Source organism: Colossoma macropomum, unplaced genomic scaffold (assembly GCF_904425465.1).
Source record: "Colossoma macropomum unplaced genomic scaffold, Colossoma_macropomum, whole genome shotgun sequence".
Taxonomy (NCBI): Eukaryota; Metazoa; Chordata; class Actinopteri; order Characiformes; family Serrasalmidae; genus Colossoma; species Colossoma macropomum.
The window spans coordinates 22,200,028-22,222,922 of record NW_023494791.1 but is presented as its reverse complement, the minus strand read 5'-3'; the positions used below and the strand labels follow the sequence as shown (position 1 = coordinate 22,222,922).

The following is a 22,895-nucleotide window of genomic DNA, read 5'->3' as shown; positions in this document are numbered from 1 at the left end:
TCAGGAATAAAAGGATTTATTGATCACTTGTGTACAATATAATAGTAACTCTGGGATCAACCCATTAACCACTATTGGAGCAAATAGCTGGTAAAGAGCACCAGCAACCCACCTCCAAGAAACAAAGTTCAACATTGATTTGGTCAAGTGGGTCAAACGGACACTGAAAGAATGCAAATGATGCAAAAGCACCTGTAATGACTAAATACAGTATATGTGTACTATGTAACAAATGTATTTATTTTTAAAAACATTTTCACAAACCAAACTGCTGGTTTTGCCTTCTCAAAAGAAAAAGTTCAACTTTGGTGAAAAATTTAAGAAAGTGAAAATGTGTTGTTTGGTCCCTAAATCCAGTGAAACGCTCAGTTCATTTATGCATTTCAGGGCACTTTCACAAAGAGTGTCCAGATGAAACAGCGTGGAAGTCTATAATGTAATGAAAAATACAGTACCTACCACTGTCTCTCTCAAGAAACTCCACTGTATCATTACTTCATCTTAGTAAAAATAATTACTGTATGGACATCATACAAAGCACAAGGTTTCCACAGTCTTTTGTTCATAAAATCAAGCGTGCAACTGCAGTTCCAGCCTCACTCAGCACTCTGCCAGTCCTGTCTATATAACACTTTAAAATAATAATAAAATCAATTTCACATGAAAACATATGTTTGTCATTACATGATCAAAATAAAAAGTCATAATATCAAAAATCACAGTGCTACATAAGAAGATACCAAGATCACCACATTGAATGTGCAGTTAATTCAGGACATTTTGACATTGTGACCAGACCACACACACATGCCTACTTCACAAGAAGGTCCAGACATTTGCGAATAAGTGAGGTAACTGCAAAGATTTAAATCTTTTTCCACTGGAGACCCTAGAATATCTTTCGTTAAAGTGACACTACACTTCCATCGTACCTACACCCTGACTGGAGTGAACACATTCTCTTGCTGCAAAGCATATATATGGACCCTGGTAGTGAATAGCACAATTCAGGCAGACTGAGTTCATCAAATCTACAAAACAATTCAAGGTAAAGGTTTTCGCATTTTTTAAACATTTACTTATTATTTCCTCTTAGTCCCCCGGATCCAGTTATTTGATATCAGGTGACGCGCGAAGGAGGCAAGGAAAGTAATAAATGATTACCAAAGTCTTTTTGGAGATGACTGCACAAAACAAAGTCTAGGACAACACCATAAAAGCATTTGAGAAAATACAATTGAAGCAAATGAGCTTGGAAAAATATCAGCACTGTGATGCACAAAGAATGAATATCTAGGCCTGCTATGACTGTCAACAACCACGTTATTAAAAGAAAAGGCTCTTTAATTCTAGGAACAGTGCATTGATATACACTTTTTGTGCCTACTTCTGAACCCAGTACCTTAAAGCACCATTATAAATGTTTATGCCCCTACTAGTAGTCTTTTCTAATATTCTGGAAGTAATTTTCAGAGAACTGCAACCTTCAGTAGGGGCACTGATACTTCAGAGCTCTGAGCTGAAAGCAAGTAATCAAGTCTGTTTAGCAGCCTTGTATAGAGCTTTTTTTGGGGAGATATACAGGAGACGCATAGGAAGCAATTCTGTGAGCTTTTCCATTACAAATAAACAACAGATCACCATCAGGGAAGCAGAAGCTAAAAGACATTAGGGAATAAATTGCTAATATTACTGAGTCTGGAACCGTGCTGAAGGAGGCATCAAAAACTTCTTTTAAGTCAGCTGATTCAATGCATAAGCTCATCAAAGTCACATTAATCCATCCAATAAGACACTATTGTCTACAAATGCCCCAAATAAAACAGCACATTAATATCAGTTATTATTCTACACAGAATACTAGAGTGTGCAATGAAAAAACTTCATTTAAAAGCCAAATGCAATTGGGGCAGGATATGCAATCATCACAGCTATTCCTGTGAAAAACATTACAAACTTTTCAGGCAACACTATCCTGAAATTGTGTTGCAGGGCTGCCAGTTATTTCAGATGGAGTGGTTTTGAAGTTGAAATGAAGACATTTCACTCTTTCTATCCTCAGCTGTGGATATTCAGGCATGTATTAACAAATACAAATAGTTCCTTTTCTGTGTCTTTCTACGTAGCTGTGTTACCATGAGAAAACACTGACAAGGTAGCACTAGAACGCACAAATGCGTGTCTGGATCTTGTACATTTTGGGAAGTAAACCAACCACGCACAGTAAAAGTGCACTTAGATATCTGACAAACATTGGCCAAATATCAGACAATGCTCAAAGTTTCCCCAGGTGTGGAGACATCAAGAAAAGGTCACCTGTGGGAAGCCAAAAAGGTCTACACAGCAAGAAAACTTCCGTCAAACATCTGAAAGAACAACGCTGATTACTGTAATACTGATGGCACAATGATTAACTATGCTATTTCAACCAGGCCAGACCTGGCAAATGCTTCTAAGGATAACACTATATAAAAAGCTGTCATAAACTGCAGGGAAACCGTGGGTGGTTTAATGCAAACAATCTAAATTTTGGAACATTCACTACAGCGAAATTCACAGAAAAGCAGAAAGTGTCCAGTTAAAAGCAGAGGAAGTCGTTCTGTCCCTCTGCTGTCATATGACCCATGTAACTTCCACAGGGAACTAACGCATTTTCTGTGACCATTTATGATTTGCTTATTTGTACCGGCTCACTGGAGTAAAGGACAATACTGAAAAACACTCCACACTGTACACCAAAGTCTCCTTGTGCCACCACATCTACATACGCAAAGGCCAAGAAATGAGCAGGGGGTGAGGGAGGGGCTGGGGGTGGGATTAAGAGAATTTGATTGGAGCAGACTACAGTAGTATTTGATTTCCAGAATGTTTAAATTCATAATGAACTTGATTCTAAACATCCAGGACGAATAAAGAATACGTAACTTGATCATGTATCTAATACAAAAAAGCACATTACAATGCTCTTTAACAGTAGTAGTACCATCATATGCAGAGATCTTGCCTCTTCATATGGAATGTGCACAAGTCAAGTGGTAGTGTAAAAACAAACAGGCTACACACTGGCAACTCTTCAGTAAAATGGAATGTTGATCATTCTCTTCATATGTCCTTTCATATTAAATTACTTATCAAAATAAACTGAGTATAAATAAAAAGGTAAAACATGATAACTCCAGCAGCAATAGCTTAAAATTAGGAGAAAAGCCATGGTGTTCAGTGAATCCTGAAAAGTGGAAAATCTTTTGTGAAGTCAAAACATGATTCAGGCTCCATAAGGAGAGGCAGCTTATTTCAGGACAAAAACTCCTTTTCCAGTTCAAAGACAGAGGGACGACTTGGGGTGCTCTGAATTCGACAGAGGGGAACAGTGCAATCGCGTTTCTGACCCTCAGTGTCCATATCCAGCAGAGAGCAGTCCACTTTGACCTCAGAAGAGAGCACAATCCCAAGGTTCTGGGCACTCTTCTCTCCAGAGTAGTGCCCGAGAGAGTAGCTCTTGTTACGACTCCTCAGAAGGCCCCAGGAGTGAGGTTTACCTCTTAGAGAGAGGGGTCTTGGTCTGGACACTGATTCTGGTGTGATTTGCTTCTCCTGGCTGGTCTCTCTGTCAGGCTTCTTCCTCTGGGAGGATGAGACTGCAGGTTTGGTCACAGAGTTACTGGTACCAGCTGTTGGGACAAAGTAGAAAAGCATTTAACCCTAGGTATGTATTATTCAACACTTGCTTTAGGCATGCAACATATAAATTGTTAAGTCAAAAATCTAAGCTCCACTGATCCCTTCAACAGAACTGCTGCTCACAGCACTAAGGATGTCCAAGTACAGTTAAGCAGACTGATAATAGCTGCGAGCCAGGAGTAAACAAGCAGTTACAAATACAAAAATTGTATATTCATAATACTAAAATGGTTTTCACACAAGTAGTCCCAAAAAAATAAAAAAATTTTAAAAATAAAACATAAGATGTTAGTTCAGAGTGCACATATCTTAAATGAAGGGATGTTTACTGCAGCACTTTAAAGTTCAGTAAACTGAAATCAATACTTTTTTAAAAATATAAGAGTTCGATGCAACGTTTCACACCAAACAGTAGGAAACTAAGCTGCAAAAACCCAAGCGCCCATTTTGAATTTACTGTTTTTGTGATTTCATGAAAACCAATGCATTTACATATATCCACAATCTGCTGCCACTCATACTGAACTTATAAGGAATGCTTAACCCTGGACTGCTTTGTGAATGAGGCACTATACAGGTCCGCCAATCACAACAAAGGTCATTTACATATAACAATCTTAAGAATATAACAAAAATAGCCTGTTCTAATTCTAAGGGACAAAGAGAGGTTAAAAACAGCCAAGTAAAAATAAAAAACAGCAACAAACACACACACACACACAAAAAAAAATGCAGGATATCCATTCTTTAAAGTGACTAATGGCCAAAACTCATTACATATACAAACACAGGCCTGGAACCTGGTATTGACAGATACTCAATTTTAAATTACTCTGATGAGGACTTAATCATAACATCTCTACATTACTCACTGTTGTGACAAACAGCAGGGCTGGATTTCTTCCTCCTAAGCCGGGAGCCAGGGGCATGGTTGTGGTCTGGTCCAGGAGCATCTTCTCTGCCTAGGGTCCTGCCACTCTGGGCTGGCAATGCTACCTGGCCAGCCTGATATAACCTGGAACTGTCTGGCGGTGACTCTTTCACAGGGCTGTGCTCGGGCCCTTCGGAGTCCGACTGGAGGAGACACTTGGTAGAGTTGCACTCTGAGATGGAAGACATTGCCAGCAGGTTGACGGGTGCCGGTGAAGCGTCGTCCTTGCGTGAACGGCTGCCAGGGGGGCTAGTGCTTCGACGGAAGCGTGTGGCCCGCTGAAAGAGACCCTCGCGCTTTTTCTTCTCCTCCCGTGGCTCCAGCTCCTCACTGGCTACAGCCCTGTGGACCTCCCGTAGGTCGAAGCCCAGAGCCACGGATGCTAGGATAGAGGCACAGCCATAGAGCACTGAATCAGTGCGGCGGCGCCCACTCGAACGCTTCAGGCTGTTGGTGGGCGTGTGCTGAGGGGTGGTGCTGGTAGAGCTAGTTGAGGTGGTGGGATCCTCCTGGCTTTCAGCCCCACCCCCTCCTCCGCCAGGCCCTGCCCCCTCACCCTGCTCATCCTTCCACAGAGGTAGATCAATATACACCTGATTAGGGAACTTGAGTTGCTTTGGTTTGTTGTCTGAAGCATCAGTAGAGCTCATGTCATCTTTAGCCATTCCTAAATCAGAGGATATAAGCATTATTAAGACAGACAGTCATTACTGTAGTAATATGAGGGAAACTAAACCAGCGCTCAGTAGTGTGCCGCTGTTCACTTACCCTGCTCTGCAAATAATGCAGCCAGAGGCACAGATTTCTGAGACTTCATGAGACTAGTAGACCAAGGATTACTTCCATCTGACAGTGGTCGAACTCTACAAGCCAAGCAATAATACAGTGAGGACACTTGGGCTACATTACATCTCAACTGACAGATCTTTCCTTTTGACATCTACCTTACAGACACCTTTTTTTCTCCCCGTACAGGAAAAGAAACACTGTAAGAGGTGATAACAGGCAGCAAGTGCCATTGCTTGTTTATTTCAATGACAAAAACAACAATCTAAGGTTACAGTTCCTGACATTGGAGACACTGTTAACTGAGAAGTCATGTGCCTCCTTTAATTTAAGCACAAGCGTTGCTCTAGAAACAAGACATCGTCAGCATGTAGTCTGCACTTCAATTTCAGTGTATACAAGTGTGGTAGTTCATCAAGCATGAAAGAACATAAAAAAACCAAACAAACAAGCAAATACTGGTGTACCTTTCAGCACAGTTTCCTCTCTCCTTGGTCTGAATGGAGCTCGGTCCCCATGTGCGAACCTTCTTCTTTATGCCCTTCTTTGCATCCTCAAACTCCTCAGGCTTATAGATAGTGCTCCTGCCCCATGTTCTGTTGCTTTCATCCAGTGTTACTGCAACGGACAGCAGATCAATCATCACTAGTCTGAATGTCCAGTAAGGGTGGTTTATATCTACCAAGCAGGCTCTGATTTACAACATTATTAGCCCTTCACACCAAAGCAAGAACCACATTTCAGACGATGGACAATTTACAGCAACCGTCACCACGCTCAGTAGTGTACACAGTGATTGAAGCTGAAAACAGTTAAGCAAACAAAAGTGTACCAAATATTTTTTCCTCTTACTGACTTAACCTTGACCAAGGTCTTCCATAAGCATGTGGACAGTTTTATAGTTACGAAGCATGTTTTTTGAATTCATCATCTAACTTCTGTACATGCAGGTTTACTGATCCCAGAGCACAAAATACAAAAAGACAGTAGCTGACTTGTATCAGCAGGCATGTTTTAAAGAAGAACAAAAAGTGAATTAACTGTCCCAATACTTATGGAAGGAGAAAGTTAGTAATGGGTCTATGAGCAAATACTGTTAAGATTGATTGGTGCAACCTAACAGGCTGTGGAGCTGATTAAAAAAAGCAAGACAGTGTCATATCAATGGCAACCCACACTGCTCATCATACCCGTGGCTGGTAAAGAAGCAAACACTGTAAATAAGACTCTTAAAAACTGTTAATTTGTTGAAGAAAAAAATATTAACAGCAGTACACAATGAAGCAAAGCCAAGCCCTGGCGATGGTGAAACACGAGCAGAGAACCCATAGGATCACAGCATCCTTGCCTCTCCTTCCTGTTCGAGGTTTATATTCACTTGTGATATCCACGTCTTGGTGATACACATATATACTGTCCCTTTGGCAAGAGTCACTCGGACAGCTCACTAAAGGGAAAGAACAATGTTGTGGAAACAGTCAGTCACTAATTGCTGATCAATATGAAAATGTTTTCAATGTATAGTACTATTAAAGTCAGAGACCATTCATTTAATCTCCAGTCAAAGTGGACATTAAACAGGAATTTAACAGGCTTTTTTAAAATTTCTGCATAATTAAAGTGTTTAGATGTAAACAAGGTAAAGTTTGCTGTCTATTCTAAAGAAACTTAGCAAGACAGAATCATTCACAGTGGTGGTGATCGGAACCAGATGTCTAAAGAGTTTAATGCCTCTAAAAGCACTTCCACAGAAGGTTATTACATTAAATACATTTTCTGATGCATAAAACACTTTTATAATACTTCTGAGATTGGACTTTGACATAAAACGCATTTTAAAAACTATTTATTGTGGAGGGGTACATAAAAGGTGTTGTAAGGCAAACACCATTTTAGCACTCTTTTAGCACTATTTTATCATCAACAGCAGTAATACATACATACATACATACTCAAAAGACCTCTAAGCTCACTGGTGGTTTTGGATAGTAAATAAAATGGCTACAGAGAAAAGAGTGGTGAGACAAGTGTATTGTCTCACTCTTGTCAAGTTATTCATTTTTCAGGAGATATTTCTGAGAAGTTTATCCATTATAAGATAATCCACCTGCATAAAGAAGGGAAAAATCAAATGAAACTAAGTTTAAAAAAAAAAACATTTCAGCAGAGTGTTCAAACATTTATCAAAGCTATAAAGAAAATTAGGCTCCTACATTAAAAACCATGCAAGACCTGGTAAACCACCAGAACTGTTACATTAAGAGAAACAGCACTTAAAGCTTTCATTTTTGAGAGAAAGGAGAAATCAAGCTTCACTCTTGCTTCAGATTTGAAAACATCCCCAGGTGTTTTTATCCTTCCTTCCTCTGTGAGAAGAAAACTCAATGCTATGAGACTGAAAAAAGATGTTTAGCTGTCAAGAAGCTCTTACTGAGAAAAAGAAAAGAAGAACATTTGCAAAGCAAACACAGAAGCTGCTGGTGTTCCCAGCTCATCACATTTAATGTATGTGGGATTATTTGAATCATTAGAAGCAGAAATGCAACCAACTTCTGAGACTGAACTTTGGAGGTGTGGGGAAAATATACTTGCAGATTTCTTTAAAATACTGAAAGCAAGTCTCCAAAACAAAAAAGAACATAACCTGTAATAAAAGCAAAGGGTGGACATATTAAATAATAAAAATGGCATATTATATTTACTTGTTGAGGCTTCTGTGCCATTTCTTTAAATAGATTTTCTATTTTATGCTTCCCCCAGATGCTGAAAACAAATTAACTGTAAAGGCTGCTGTGAGTGGAAATTAAATAAATGAAAAATGGACTTTTTCCACAGTACTGTATTTAGGCTGCATGAAACACTGAAGTAACTCTTCTGACACCTCTATGTGAGCTTGATGCTTCATTTGCTGTGCTATGAAGTTTGTTCTTTGTTCTTTAATGTTTCTTTGCGTGATGAGTGTATTCTGAAATAAAAAGTTCTCAAAAATAAGTTTTCACAACAAATTAAAGTAACCCAAACGGAGGTGTGAGGTCAGGGAGTGAGTAAAGCCTACATACACTGGATGGCACGCAGGCGGGGGATGAGAGTAGGGCTGCTGGGGGGGCTGGAAGTGGTGCTGTTGAGGCTCCTCCTTTTCTCCATGGAAGGTGAAGCCTGCACTGTGATCTTATGTTGAAAATCTGAGACAAAAATATGCCCACGCACACAAACATTAACTTTCCTTTTGCACAGACAGCACTTTTAACATTTCTACACGGTTGATGCAATGCCCTTTCTACTACTGTTCTGATAACAATGTCTATTCAGTATTGTACAGCCTTAACTCTGGTCACTGTCCTGCACTTCAATATTTGTCTATGCTTTATGATGATCTGTGTCTGGCTTCATGAACGCTGAACATATTGCACCATACCGACAATTACTTGTGGTTGTGTTGTCCTGTATTCAGTACATGGCAAGTTGGTTGCTTCTGATTGGTCTGACTCACTTAAGACAAAGTTGTTGATAATGCAGGCTATAATAAAAACTGCAGCTTTTACAATTTATACATTGCACTCTTTTAAATTGCTATGTCTACATAAAAACGATTTATCTTTCAGCTGTAGAGAAAAGTCACCCCTGCCAACTGACCTGAAGGCAAGCTGATGCGGTTTCCATCCTTAAGCTTGAGGCGACTGCGCTTAAACTTGCCCTTCCTCTTTTTGACGTTGGGCTTGTCCTTGTTGAGTTGGAAAATAAGAATGTTGAGCTCGCGCTCAAGCACATTGATCTCTCTCTCGGCCAACTGCTGTTCCCTCCTCTTCAAGAGCTCCTCATGTGACTTCTGCTGCAGCGCTGCCCGTGTCAACTCCTCCTCACGCGAACGCAGTTCCTGGAGAAGCATGCACAACATTTAAGGACCTGGTAATAGTGGTGGGTTTGGTGCAAGTTTGTGACACTTCCAAAACTAATGCAAACACAACACGGGTAGTCTGAACAGAAACCTTGGGTAGCTATATCATTTAGTATGGCTGCAGGTTTGTTGAAGAGATTAATGAGAAAATCATGAAAATAATGACTAAAAAAAGTGCTTAATGCTTTCCAGATGATCTACTATAATTTAAGTTCAAAATGAAAAGGATTTTTTTTTTCTGCCAATAATGGCAAAACATCCCTACGATGTCTTTCCATTATTTTCTATAATAATATTTATATTATTATAATATATCAATTTCTTCGCTTATTAAAAGTAAAAGCTAGTGAAAACTATAGTAATGCCTGCAAATGATCCACACTACACAATCAATTTGTTGTTCTTACTTGGTATCAAAGAAAATAAACAACATCCAGAAGCTTCCCTAGCTGAAATATTGAGTGTTGCTTCACAGAAATAGAGATGTTTTCATAGTGGCCTCCCTATGACTATCACTCGCTGACAAAGAAGCAATGACATTCAGGCATTTAACAGTTGCCTTAGTTGTAGCTTGACAGCTACTGAACCAGCAGCTCCGATTCTACAATGAACTTTTTCTGAGTAAGAATGAAGATGCTTTTGAAGAGGACGGAAGGCTGACCTTCTCTTTAGTCCGCAGCTCATCAAACATCTCCTGGATCTCCACCCTCCAATCGTCCTGCATTGAGTGGAAAGAGTCCTGCGGCATGGTGGCCATTACTGCCTCCTCTATGGCTGTCAACTGCTCCAGGATAGCAGCGAATGTTGGTCGGATGTGAGGATCCTGCTCCCAGCATTCTACAAAGTGCGACATATAATTAATGCAGATTGCACATTTAAATAATGCTGCAAATTAGAGTTTTAAGTAATGGTAATGTTGACTACCTACTGGGGATGTACTAGCTCAACAAAGTACACAGAGAATGTGGCATGATCAAACATTCAATGACAAACACCAACATACTAATATTGGCACTTATAATGGCAAACAAGGGTGAACTGTGTGAATGCAGAGAGAACATTCTAGGGCAAAAACACGTATTCTGTGGAGACAAGCAGAAATGCTAATAGTGTTAGTGTTAGCTTTCTAAGTAGCCTATGTACAGCTTATAGTAAATTCTTTGCAAATGAATCAACACATCAACATACCATTCTTGTTTCTTTTTGGGTGTTTTTATTGTTGATGTATTAGTGTTAAAATCAGTGATGTACTTGGGGACAGAGTTCACTGGATCACCAGCATAATGTTAAATAACTAAGGTAATCACACCATTTTCGTTTGTTTGACATTCTCTTTCCTGTTCAGTTTTTTCTTCTTCAAATCCCACTCACCCATTCAGCACCGAAGAAGCAGCGTCAATAGCTTCTTGTAACAATATTCAGGCTTTTACAGAGCATAGAGACAGACTCTGTACTAAACAAAACTATATATATATCAGTGAAAAAATTACATTTGAGGTTTTAACGTCCAAAGGGATTTAAGCAGCAGGCAAGTGTAGTGGAGCCCTGCAAAAGTATTTTATCCATATAACAGTAACATAAGTGTTCGTGCCTAAGTGGTAAAAAAAAACAAAAAAAACAACAAAATTACACCCTCATGTGTCGGTCAGTGTGTCTGCTGACAGACATTTAAAATCAGTAACATCAACATCAGTCACTTTAGTTTTTTGAACAAATTGCATTTTTTCAGTACTGGTATTCTCTTTTAATCATCCACCATCATTCTAATTGAGGTGCTGCAGGAGACGGTCATTAGTATGAAGAAAAAAAAATAATAATGACATAACTGAAACGAATGAACAGCCAGCTTTTATGTTTCCAAACATTCTAGAACAGCATGAATAGTGGAGGACAGAGAGCAGGGACTAAGTTTCTAGAGTCTCCCAGCAATCACACACAGGTATGACACACAATATTAAAATTTGGGTTTGTTGGAGGACATTGAGCTGGTGTGCTCTGGCCTAAACAAAACAAACATACCTTCCATGAGCTTGGCGAAAGGCTCAGGACAAGTGGATGGGATGGGAAGTGTTAATTTGTTGACAGCCACTCCATAAGCAACGGCCAAACCATCAATCCCACGATAAGGTACCTCTCCTGTCAGCAGTTCCCAGAGGAGCACCCCATAACTAGAAAGAGGGCAAACCAGATTTATTTATGCAACTAAGGCATTACAGTTTACAGAGATTTAATATCATTAACTATTTCATTTCATTACACAATGAGATTCCCTACTGTATACCACTTCCTGTCTCATTTAACACATGAAAGCCTAACATTTTACAGGTCAGGGCTTACCTCCATACATCACTGCCTTTGGAGAAGAGGGAGGACTTGATGACCTCAGGAGCCATCCAAGAGTATGTGCCAGCAGCACTCATTTTGGTCGTCTTGTGCCACTCTCTGGCAAGCCCAAAGTCAGTGATCTTCAGTGTCTTCCTACCAATGTCATTGTTCTCAATTTTTTCAAGTAGTAAAACTGTAGAAAGAAAAAGAAGGTACATAAATAAAAGTGATCATTCAACATATCACAAAATTTTAGATACAGCCTAAAGCAAACATGGACAGAGTCATGATTCACCATCATCACAAACATTTCAGGACAAAAACTAAAATCAATTTTTAACGTTGTGTCTGTTCAGTGGTAGAGACATCCAAGGTAGACGCAATAAAATTAGTATATCCACACATTTTTAATGAAAACTTTCCACCCATTTGGACATCCCTAAATTCAGGCTTGAATTTTCATATTTTTAATTACAACAGAATAAAAAAATGTATTCTATTGTGAATTTAACAATTTTATTTGATTATTGAAAGGAAAATATCCAATGAATTGATTTCCATTTCACCTGCAGAATGGCAAGCAGAAGGCCCACAGAAAGGGGTTAAGAAAACCTATTTTTGTAAGTAGGCTATTATTCTGAAATGCCCATTCACTTTCATGAGAACCATATTTAACAACAGAAGTCAATGTAAAATATTTTTATGGTACAAAATCGTTAAAAACAGAACTGAACAATTATAGATAAACCTGTGGATGCATAAAACATGCTTACATCTCAGAGTACCACACTCTACCGGAGTTTAGTAAATATTAGTCATTCACGCTGTCAGTAGTAGCAGTTGAGCAGGGTATTTCTCGGCTTGATGGGAGCAACAGGCCCCACACCATGCCACTGTCTGATGTAGCTGACTAATGGAGTGCTGAATGCTAACCTTAGGTGTGTGAGTTACAAAGAACTGCAATTGGTATATCGTCCACTACTGTCGTGTCCCCTCAAAATAATGGTATTACAGATTTTGCATGAGCATTTTTACTACTATAGTTGTTCCACACCGCTGACATGCTGCTGCATCAGTTAAGGTCCATCTATTGGTGAGCATGCACACATCACTCAGTAGAGAGCGTATACATCAAAAATTGCTTCGTGGTATCCGCATTCTTTACTGCTGATACCAATACTGTCCCTAGCATCGGGACACTGATAACATGGTAATGCATCTCTCTGGTGCGTACTGATTATGTCTATGAGACATAGACAAAAAACAAAAAAATGAAGAGAAGAAAGAAGAAGAAACACTGCGTAAATCAAGCATTTCTGAAAAACTTATATGGACTTTCAGGCATAAAAACTGTATTGGGTATAAAAATCTAAAACTCAAATCATGCCTGTCCATTTTATGATAATTTTGAAACTTGCTACTAAACTTAAACTTTTCGCAACATAGATTTACTAGATAGAACACATTTCTACTTAGAAACCATTCATTATTCATTCTCTCTTTTTTATACGTTTTACTGCTGCAGTAAACACATCAAAAATACTTTGCAGTTCAAACTGGCCATTAGCTACAATAACTCTTCAAAGACAGTGGAGACCTCCAAAAGTATAGTCATCACATCAAAAACCTTGTTTTTCCATGTTCATATTCTAACATTCTCCAACTAGGTAGAGTCTTTAACTTAAAATATTTTCTGAAGGTTCACTGTAAAACTGCAAGAAACCAGGTAAAAACTGTGTTACTGTCATATGTGACAAAATTTGAACACATTTACAGTTGCTGTAAGTACTAATTCACCCATTAGTTTGTCGCCAAGACCACAAATCCCATGGAGGTACTAGTGCATTATCATTAATTAGCATTATCAAAGCAGTAGCAATTCTATAAACAATAGGTATTTATAAAGTAAAGGTCTGTACTGAGAATTGTGGACAAACAGGCAACAAGTTGTGGACTACTGGGGACAGGATTGGACAGACAAATCATAGACTACTTTGGGAACTTGGCAGGCAGCCAGGTAAAGAAATATGCTGCAAATATGCCACGGACAAAAAACAGTTAGTAATATGAGAACTGCAATATGATTGGTAAGAAGGAAAAAGATGAAAGAAATATGTAATTAAAAAAATGCCTTTGTCTTTTTTTGTCTAATGACCCACCCTAAGGCTGAGAACCACTGGCAAAGCTTGACAATGATAAAAACATCCAAGTGTCTGAAGCTCGCTAGCAAGCACTTAGCACAACAAGCCACTGGCAAAGTACTAAAGATGATGTGTTATCCTGGCTGGGCTCCTCACATGATCTAAAGTAGCCAGCTAAATTTTAACTTTTGCCTCCGCATGTTGGGATCAGATCTCGGTGCAGAGAGGAAAAAAGGCTCCATTAAAGTGAAAGGCCTAGGCAAGAGCAGAACCTTTTTTTGTGATAAATGTGAATGCTGCTTCACTTGTATTACTGAATTGACCACTGTTTCTTAAGTAGCACTCACTTTTTTGACAGCTGGAGCCACAGAATGTAGCAGCATTTGCACTATTAAAATATTTTATCTTGCTGCTTGATTTTTTTGGTCTGAAAATAATTCAATTCAAGAGTTTGCAAAGATAACTTGTTGCTATTTGTGTCTGCAAATACAACTGATAATGGTTTGAGGCGTGTGAGCATTTGACCATGAATCTAAGACTGCACCTAATTCACATGAGTCTATTGCAATGTTAAAGTGGTCAAATCAATTTAACCTTGTCTGGTGTTTTGCCAGCATAGTTAAGTGCGGCATCACTCCGTCCCTGCCTCCAATTGGAATTGGCTGATCATGCTAAAGGACATTCGGCAATCGGTATCGACCTCACAAAAACGCTAATTGGTCCAAGCGCCATCAAGCACTTTTTTAAAAAAAAAAAAACAAAACAAACAAAACTCCACAAAATGTATAACCACAAGCTCCCAAATGGCACAACTGTCTAAATGTTGGCCCGATCATATGTAGATTGTGAGTTCGATCCCCAATGATGCTACAGCCATTCATGGCTGGGAGTCCATGGCTGCTCTCTTATGCTAGGAAGGATTGGTATTGAGTGATTGGGGGAGTCTTAACTAGTGGGTGGAATTAAATACGACTAAATTAGGGAGAAATTTGGGCGGGAAAGTATAGCCACCTACACATTCCTGATAAAAAAAAAGACATTTTAAATACTCTGTGTGTGCTTATCTTATTTATGTAGCTTTTTTTTTAAAAACAATATAGTGATACCATGAAACCATGATAAAAGGCACATGCCTAATCCACATTTAACTGAAGATTAAGCAGTCACCTTCATTATTACAAGGCAAGTTGGTTTACTGCCAGCTGAAGTTATCATGAAAAACTCAGCAGTTTCCCTTGTTGGAAAAGCTATCTGAAAGCAAACAGTTCCAAAACTACCAAAGAGCTATGACAACTCAGCAGATACCATAATAATACACTCAGTCCTCAATTTGATTTAAGTTACGATATTGTGTTCACAAATCGGTACTCTATAATCGTGTTGTTGCACAACTTACTAATGGTACTAGAGCTGGGAGGCTCTGCAGCTCTCGTACTCAAACAGCGTGAGTGAAATATATAGCATAATTAAAAGATTTATTAAAACATTAAAACATTTTTTTTTTCCCTGTCATATCATGATGCATTGTTACACCTCAGCACTACATTTTCTTTTCTATTTACTCAGATAGCACTGAATTCCAAGGACTGTTCTAAGAATAAAACATGCAGGAGACAGCCTTTCAGATTCTGCATAACAACAGTGCACAGCTGCATTAAGTGATCCATGTTTAAAAACTTACTTTCAAACATTGTCTCATATCGTCATGTAGTCAAATCGTCTGAGACAGAATTACACCAACTACTTTTATATATCATTTAATTAGTAAAAGTTGTCAAATGACTGTTTTGCTGGTTGCAGTTTCTCCATTCCATAAATAATCCTCCATTCTACCATTTAAGATTATTAGCCAGTGCACAGAAGAGTGCACCACAGAATGATTTTTTTTTTTTTTAAACCAGAAACCTTCATCATAAGGAAGACATGCATCTCAGGATTCCATTTCAAACAGGTTTGGGTAGTCTGCGTTAGTGAATCTCAGCTGTTTCTCAACAGCACTGACACAGCTTGAGGTACCTGCGAAGAAACAACCTTCAAAACAAGATGGCATGTGCACATGTTTACAGTTTCACTGGGGCCCAAAGTTAAGGGTTCTGAAACACCTATGAAATCAGAGAAGTTTTGGAAAATGTTCATTCAAAACAGCCTTTATGTAACTAGTTTAAAAAAGAAATTTGTAAGACTTTTGGAAAGCACAAGGCCAGCTAGTATCTGTGAGACCTAGAATTATGATTCTTTACTCCATTATGTAATCAAAGAAAACAATAATTGTTGCTGATCCTTTGAATTGCACAAAGGAACAGTTGTGCAATGAATGTCAGTTCACACCCAGTTTCAGATGCTTAGGACAATAATAATAAAAATAAAAAAATAACACCAAGAATGTACTAGTGCGGAAATGATCGTTTTAAAATCTCTCAAAGAATTTTTTAAACTGATTTGGAGTAATTCAAAGATAGGCGAGTGCCAAATAAGAGTAGTACTAGTAATAATAATAATGATGATAATAATAATAATAATTTTACTAATTTGAGTTCAGGGACAATAAATGCTTGTTTAACCTCATTCCTCTTTTGTTTCAGGTGTTTAATAGAGACCATGTTGTTAAGCTGAAAATCATCTTTGTATTTAGGAAGGTTATCAGTTTTACTACGATACTACGCTGCCTAGCGCTTCAAATAGTACTTTGTTCTTTATTTCCCATTCTGAGTTACATGCCTTCTTGAGAGGACACACATTCCTGAGATTCCTGAAACTTTCGTTTCATGTTCCTGAAACTCAATAATAATGTGTGCTCTAAGGCTTGGCACTGGGCCAGGTTTCACTACAACTGCTGGCTACAGTTCTGCATTACATATGCTTCCAATCAGAGGAAGCTCCCCGTCTTGGAGAGAAAGCAGCTGCCATTGAGGAGATTAAATATAATGGAAAATAAGCCTTTCAGGCTGAGGAGTCGGGGCATTCTTGTGACGGCAGTCACCTAGCAACCAGTGCTTGACCACTCCATTGTACAAACTTGTGTTAAGCTTTTGCCCCCTCATTAGCGACATTCCTTCGAGTGAGGTATTAAAAGATTAGGGCACACAAACACTATTTCACTGACTTTTTGCTATGCTTTAAGAATGACCACTGATCTTAAAGTCTGGCCACAAAGTAAATCACTGGTTTAAGATTCAGCTGTAGTTTCTCTCAATGGTAAGTTAAGAGCGGCAGGGCTAGAGATTTGAAAGTGCTATTTGTGCCGCTCTAACAAAGTATCTTTCACCTTCAACCTGCTCAATAATACCGCAGCTGAATGACCAGTGAGCTGCCTTATTCACTGGGGTTCTCCTTACGAAGAGTTGAAAGCAATGCACTGACAGAAAAGGCTTGGCACACAGTGGGTGGTGTCCTGTGTACAGCCCTAAGCAAACACACAACTTTTCAATTAAGGTCAGCAAGCTTCCAGTGTTGTTTGTCACAATCTTGTGGCGGGACAAACAAACTTGTGTTAACAGTAAATGGGGGTACACTGCTGACCAAATTAATATATATAAAAAAAAGCAATGCAGAAGTGCAAAACAAATAACTGCACAAAAGAAGCTTTGCAGATCTGTGCAGAGTAGTTTTGCAGTCAGTATTGTTGTTTAAAATATACAACTGTTGAATGAATATTTTAGTACGTAATAGTCTGTGTCTAATTCTCTGCTCACACTACCCCAAAGTTTCCTTGGACCGTAATATAAATAAGTCAAATCAACTTTTATCTCTCCTTTTCAGTGGTAAAGCATTAGCAGCACTCAAGACTACAGCAGCAGCCCAAGTCAACAGGAGTACTGAAATTCACCATACTCTATATATGAGAAGCCAGCTCAGGAAAAAGGTGATACCCCTTTTTATCTACACAGCAACATCATTTTTTTAACTTGTCAGGATTTGCTCTGCTTGGATTCTGCCTTCGGTATCAGCATCCGTGGCATCCGACTGTAACTGAAAAAGCTAAAACATGACTTGTGTCCAAAACAGTCCCTGTAACAAACTTTCAAACCAAAAAATCTGGGCATGCGGGCATTTACAATTCCCAAAGTTTACAAAATACTGTAGGCAGAAAGCACCAGCATGACTGCAGGGACTGAACATTTCTTTGGCGAAAGGCATCACAGCAGTACCATTACTGCTTCTGGCAGAAACAGCACCACTTTAGGCACAATCAACCATTCAGTGATGACTGCACTTTGAAATTGTATAGAAATGCAACCAAACAATAATAGTCTACTTTGTAGATACCATGAAATACATATCCTATGTCCTTGCTATATTGGCATTTTATAAAATAAGCTGTATTAAAACCACTCTAATGATACTTGAAAGTACTGCCTCTTCCATTAAGCAGACTAATTGCTACAGGATAAATTTTACTGTATAGCATCACAGTAACTCTGACAAGTTAAGCTAAAACCAGTAAGACAGTAGTACCTAAAACAGATACAGCGGCACACAAGACAACATACATTTCTTAGTATTTCATTATTTATAGGCCTACATCTTGTATTTAACATCAAGACCCTGCTTTATACAGACACTGATATTACAAACATTAAGTAATAAAGATTAGATAAAAAAGATAGGAAGACTTAATGACCATCTTCTTCCAGTTTGTAAGAACACCAGCCACTTCTTGATTTAGTGGTTTTTCAAAGAGAAATTGCAGATGAACAAAAACACATCAGCTTAGATTTCTTTAAAGGTGGCAGTGATGGGAACATGGGTTACAACACTACAACTGCAGCGCAAATATAGTCATTTTATTTGCTATCCAAAATGACCACAAGTCTACACATCTTTTTATATGCTATATTGATTATGGTACAATAGTGGTAAATAAAAAATAAAAAAAAACCTTCAGACATGATGACATCAGTCTATAAATGAGTAAGCCATTTCGCATAATAGGTTTCTGTGACGTAGCTTTTAGAGGTATTAAATGCTGAGGTCTTCCATCATAACCACAGTGCTCAATTCTGATTCATCATGTTTCTCTGGAAAGAAACAGTTCACATCAAACTACTGTGCACGATGTTTGTATCTTAACTGGTTTAAGTACGTAGACATTTTGAAAAAGCAGTAGAATTCCTTTTAAAACATCTACAAGGATGCAATGCTTCACTTTAGTAACTATACGCTGGCAGTTTTTATGTAATATTTACCAGATTCAGTAAAACTTTGTACACTAATAAAATAAGACCTGCATCTAAGTACTATTTCCCCACCACTCTTTCTGCTTTGGTTATTCATTGTTACTGGCTAATTCTGGTTAAAACAACAAAAAAATGTTAACACGGTTTCAGTCAGTCAGCATCATTTCAGTAAGGCCCAGCTGTTCAAACTCTTACATCATTTCACATCCTCTTAAGACTGGAAATAACCAACAACAAACTCTAAACAGAAAAATACACACACACACACACACAGGCATGCACACACACACAGGCACGAGCGCATGCGCACACCCCTTCACACACATATATATTACAGCTGGAGAGAAATTTCTGCATTTCTGCAAACAATAATTGTTTATGATTTCTGGAGGACGCAGTTAATTAGAAAAGACTGTAGTTCTAAGGTGGTCTGCACAACACACAGTTTGTTGGCTTCTGCCATATCTCAAAAGGCTGAAGTATGTAAAAGAAGACTCCTTTTTATTTATTTAATTGAGCACTATGAGCATCTTGATACATCTCAGATGTTCCAAATGAGTGTTCTCTGGGTGTGTGAATGAAAAACAGCTAATTGCGTGTGATCTAACAGACAAGTCAAACAATGCAGGACGATCTTTAACAATTTCACATCAAGCGTCTGCCAATGTGCTTTTAACATATTGCAAGGCGTACTACAATATGTAGCGACACAATGGCAATATAACATTTTGTCTCTGTAGTGCAGCCCTAGTTCTGTGGCTCGCAGGTGTACGGTTTAAGATTTGTTTAGTAAGAACACTTGAAATCGAGACTAGGAATTAATGATTAACAGGTTAATTACAAAAAAAAAAATAGCAAAGTGACAGAGTGAGTGAAAGACAAGGACAAAAACATAAAAGCACTTAGGTTAAACTTGGCCCACAGAGGCTCATTGTGTGTAATATTTTGCTTACTATTGCTGGACTTCAGGTCTCGGTGGATGATAGGCACCACAGCATCTTCGTGGAGGTAGTGCATGCCTCTGGCAATCTGCACGGCCCAGTTTACCAGAATGTGCGGGGGTATCCTCCTGCCTGTGAGAGCCCGGTTGAGGGTGCCCCCTCGAGCATACTCCATCACCAGGCACAGGTTGGGCTCTTCTAAACACACTCCTTCAAGTTTGATAATGTTGGGATGCTGCAGCATGGAAAAGAGTTTGGCCTCTTGCTTTACGCTCTCTGCTGTTGCCATGATGTCTTCGTCGGGGTCCTGGCGGGCCGCCTTTACCGCCACCTCCTGCTCCTTCCAGGTGCCCCGGTACACCTTACCAAAACCTCCAACGCCAATTATCTCCTCCAGTACCAGCTCACTGAAGGGGATCTGCACGGGGGATGCAGGCACAGCCTCCCGTCGATAAACAGTAGGCTGGTATGTGACATAATTGGAGGGAAAGATGCCCACGCGGTGGTTGAGCTTGCCAGTCCACCAGCCTTCGTCCCCTGACACGGCTGCATCCTTAGACAGCACCTCCACCACGTCGCCACGCCTCAGGCTCAGTTCATCCTCACCGCTGGCTTCGTAGTCATACACTGCAGTCCACAGCGAGCGGGAGCGAGAGCACACTGGCGCAGAGTGAGGGGGCCACGGGCGGCCAGGGAGCTCACCTCGGCATCCCTCACCGCTCGGGGAAACGGCCTGGGGAACATCCATGGCTCGGGGCCCGCAGCAGAACCATAAGGTGCGCTGGAAATCAGAGCAAAATTTTAAACAAGAAGTGGGTACAAGTGGGTAATGGTTACTTTATGATAATGATACATTATTAATATCAGTAACACCAACACAGTAGCAGCATTAGTTAACTTTCTGAAATGTTTTTGCACTATAAGCTACAATATTTTAATCTCTGATGTATAGTAAATATCTAGTTCTCTTAGTTATTTCTTACTTCACTGACCAAAAAAGTGATATTACACTAAGGAGTTACTTGAGTTAAAGTTAAGACATTCATCCCACTTATTGTAACATGTAGGGAATGATGGAGGGAATGAGCCATCATATAAACAGTGTTTTCGCTCTAGTTGAACACAAGACTTAACCCATTCAACCCAGTATAAGTCTTCACTTATGATCAATGGATAAGAAGACAGTGGCTCCACTGTCCACTACCGGGCCCCCAAAAAAGGGATCATATCAACAAACACAGATTTATTCAGTAAAGCAGTAGTAGTATGAATACATACCTCACATTTAGCTTCAGGGGTGTTGAATCTCTTACTCTTTAGTGTCAATGTTCAAGTAAGAATAAAGTGAGAAATAAGTGTCCAGAGTAGGTGCCATGCCGTTACGTGCAATACCTATTTGACTAATAAGATCTTCATTAGAAAGTTGCTGGGGCAATTTAACTTTCCCTCTTATCCGCGGGTGGAAAGTGGCTCAGGTCCGATGTGGTTGTGTTTACTCATCGCTTTCTTTCCACGTAAGCCAATCTGTGACCGCAATGCGTCTATGAACCTCGGCGAACACCAGCATTAGTGCAATATTAACGTTAGCTTAGCTCACTGCCACTCTTCAAAACTGATCAACAAAGTGGACTTTCAATCATCTATTCACAAACAACGACATAACAAAGTATTGCCAGCTTTTACTGGCCCTTTTTCCAAAGTCTGAAGCCACAGAATGCTTCCCTTTGAACAGGCCACACGTAGTTTAGTCTGTTAGCTTTCAGCAACGAGGCTACAGGTGCAAACTATCGCCTACCTGCCCAAGTCCACTTGAATTTAGCTCCACAAACTGAGTAAACATAAAAGGAAAAGTGACATAACTCATTGAAACGGTTTACTTCACCAAGACAGCTGCCGCAGGTTTCCAGTTCTACACTTTCACGACGTTTGTTCAACGAAGTAAGTTCGGCTTTAGCCACGTCGTGCTACGAGTAAGGTTAGCGTTAGCTCGCCGCTCAGTAACGAACTTTCACTGAATACACTTGACGCTAGTTTGGCGAACTCCGACACCCGCGCTGCGACAACAGAAAGGTTTTTCCTCCTACGGCCGTCTCACATGAGCACGGGGTCAGTCCCTGGACTTCTAAAGTTTCGAAATGTGTGTAAGTTTTCACACGCGTTTTGGAACAAGTCTCCAAAGTCCAGTAACTCAGTAGAGCTACTGACCGCACGGAGAGAAACAGAGCGCCCGCGGATTGGACAGCTCTACTCACGTGACCTCTGCTCCTATTAGTCAAAACAAGATTGAAAACCTGATCACTGCAGAGCACCTTTATCTACAGTTTCAGTAAAAAAAATGTTCAATAGTTTAAAGACTTTAAGCAACTGTGAAGCTAATTTGTGTGTCATGTATTTCTCAGTGGATGCCTTAATATGTTCTACCAATAAATCAGGGAAACAGTACTGATGGTACAGGAATACAGAGACAGCCGCTTTGTGAAAAACTAGGCCCTTTTTTATATACCAAACATGAAGTGTAATTTTAGATTCTAAGCGCTGCTGTATTCCTCATGAAAAGGCAGTCATTAAAGTTGTTTTTCATCACTTGAGAAATATTGCTAAAATCTGGCCTTCTATATGCATTTCTTCTAAGCAGAATAAACGCCTGTTTATGTTCCAACATGTGATCTTAGATTTGACCTTCTGCAAATACGCTCTGTAAACTACCGACAAAGTGGTGATTAATCTTCTTCCACCTTTCATTCAAGCTAAGTGCACATTTTTAAGAAACACTTGAAACTCTCTTTAACTGAGCTTCTAATACAAATTCCTTCCTTTCTTTTTTTAGTATTTATCTTTATGATATCACAACACTTTGATAGCACTTTTGTTTGATCCTGGTTCACTGTTTTGCCTCAGGGCCTCATGAAAGATTGTCCTGGAAAATTTTCTGACATAGTGAAATTCATGCTACTTTCAGTGATTCTAACTTTGCCAGTTACCAATGCAATAAATAAAGACTTCTATAAATTCTCATAG

General features: G+C 39.3%; 1 protein-coding gene across 3 annotated transcripts; it reads right to left on the bottom strand.

Annotated features, from left to right (window-relative positions):
- On the bottom strand, positions 1-22,095 carry map3k21 (mitogen-activated protein kinase kinase kinase 21). 3 transcript variants are annotated; one of them, XM_036574426.1, is made up of 12 exons: positions 21,156-22,095; positions 19,890-20,658; positions 11,631-11,811; positions 11,313-11,461; positions 9,955-10,130; positions 9,032-9,272; positions 8,458-8,580; positions 6,747-6,845; positions 5,866-6,016; positions 5,381-5,475; positions 4,554-5,279; positions 3,295-3,671 (listed from the first exon to the last, which is right to left on the bottom strand). In XM_036574426.1, exons 2-12 carry the CDS (start codon positions 20,623-20,625, stop codon positions 3,295-3,297), a joined length of 3,054 nt encoding a protein of 1,017 aa, XP_036430319.1. In that variant the 5' UTR covers positions 20,626-20,658; positions 21,156-22,095. The 3 variants fall into 3 exon arrangements, with proteins under 3 accessions (XP_036430320.1, XP_036430319.1, XP_036430321.1); XM_036574427.1 differs by lacking the exon at positions 21,156-22,095 and having other exon boundaries at positions 1-3,671; positions 19,890-20,625; XM_036574428.1 differs by lacking the exon at positions 6,747-6,845.
- Between the last annotated feature and the right edge of the window lie 800 nt (positions 22,096-22,895).

What these genes read in the sequence shown, in the direction of transcription:
- map3k21 (XM_036574426.1), bottom strand. Translation starts at nt 20,625, where the DNA reads ATGGATGTTCCCCAGGCCGTTTCCCCGAGCGGTGAGGGATGCCGAGGT. An exon ending in AGACCTGAAGTCCAGCAATA is followed by an intron (nt 11,812 to 19,889) that starts GTAAGCAAAATA and finishes TTCTTTCTACAG; the next exon opens with TTTTACTACTTGAAAAAATT. An exon ending in ACCTCGAACAGGAAGGAGAG is followed by an intron (nt 6,017 to 6,746) that starts GCAAGGATGCTG and finishes TGTCCGTTGCAG; the next exon opens with TAACACTGGATGAAAGCAAC.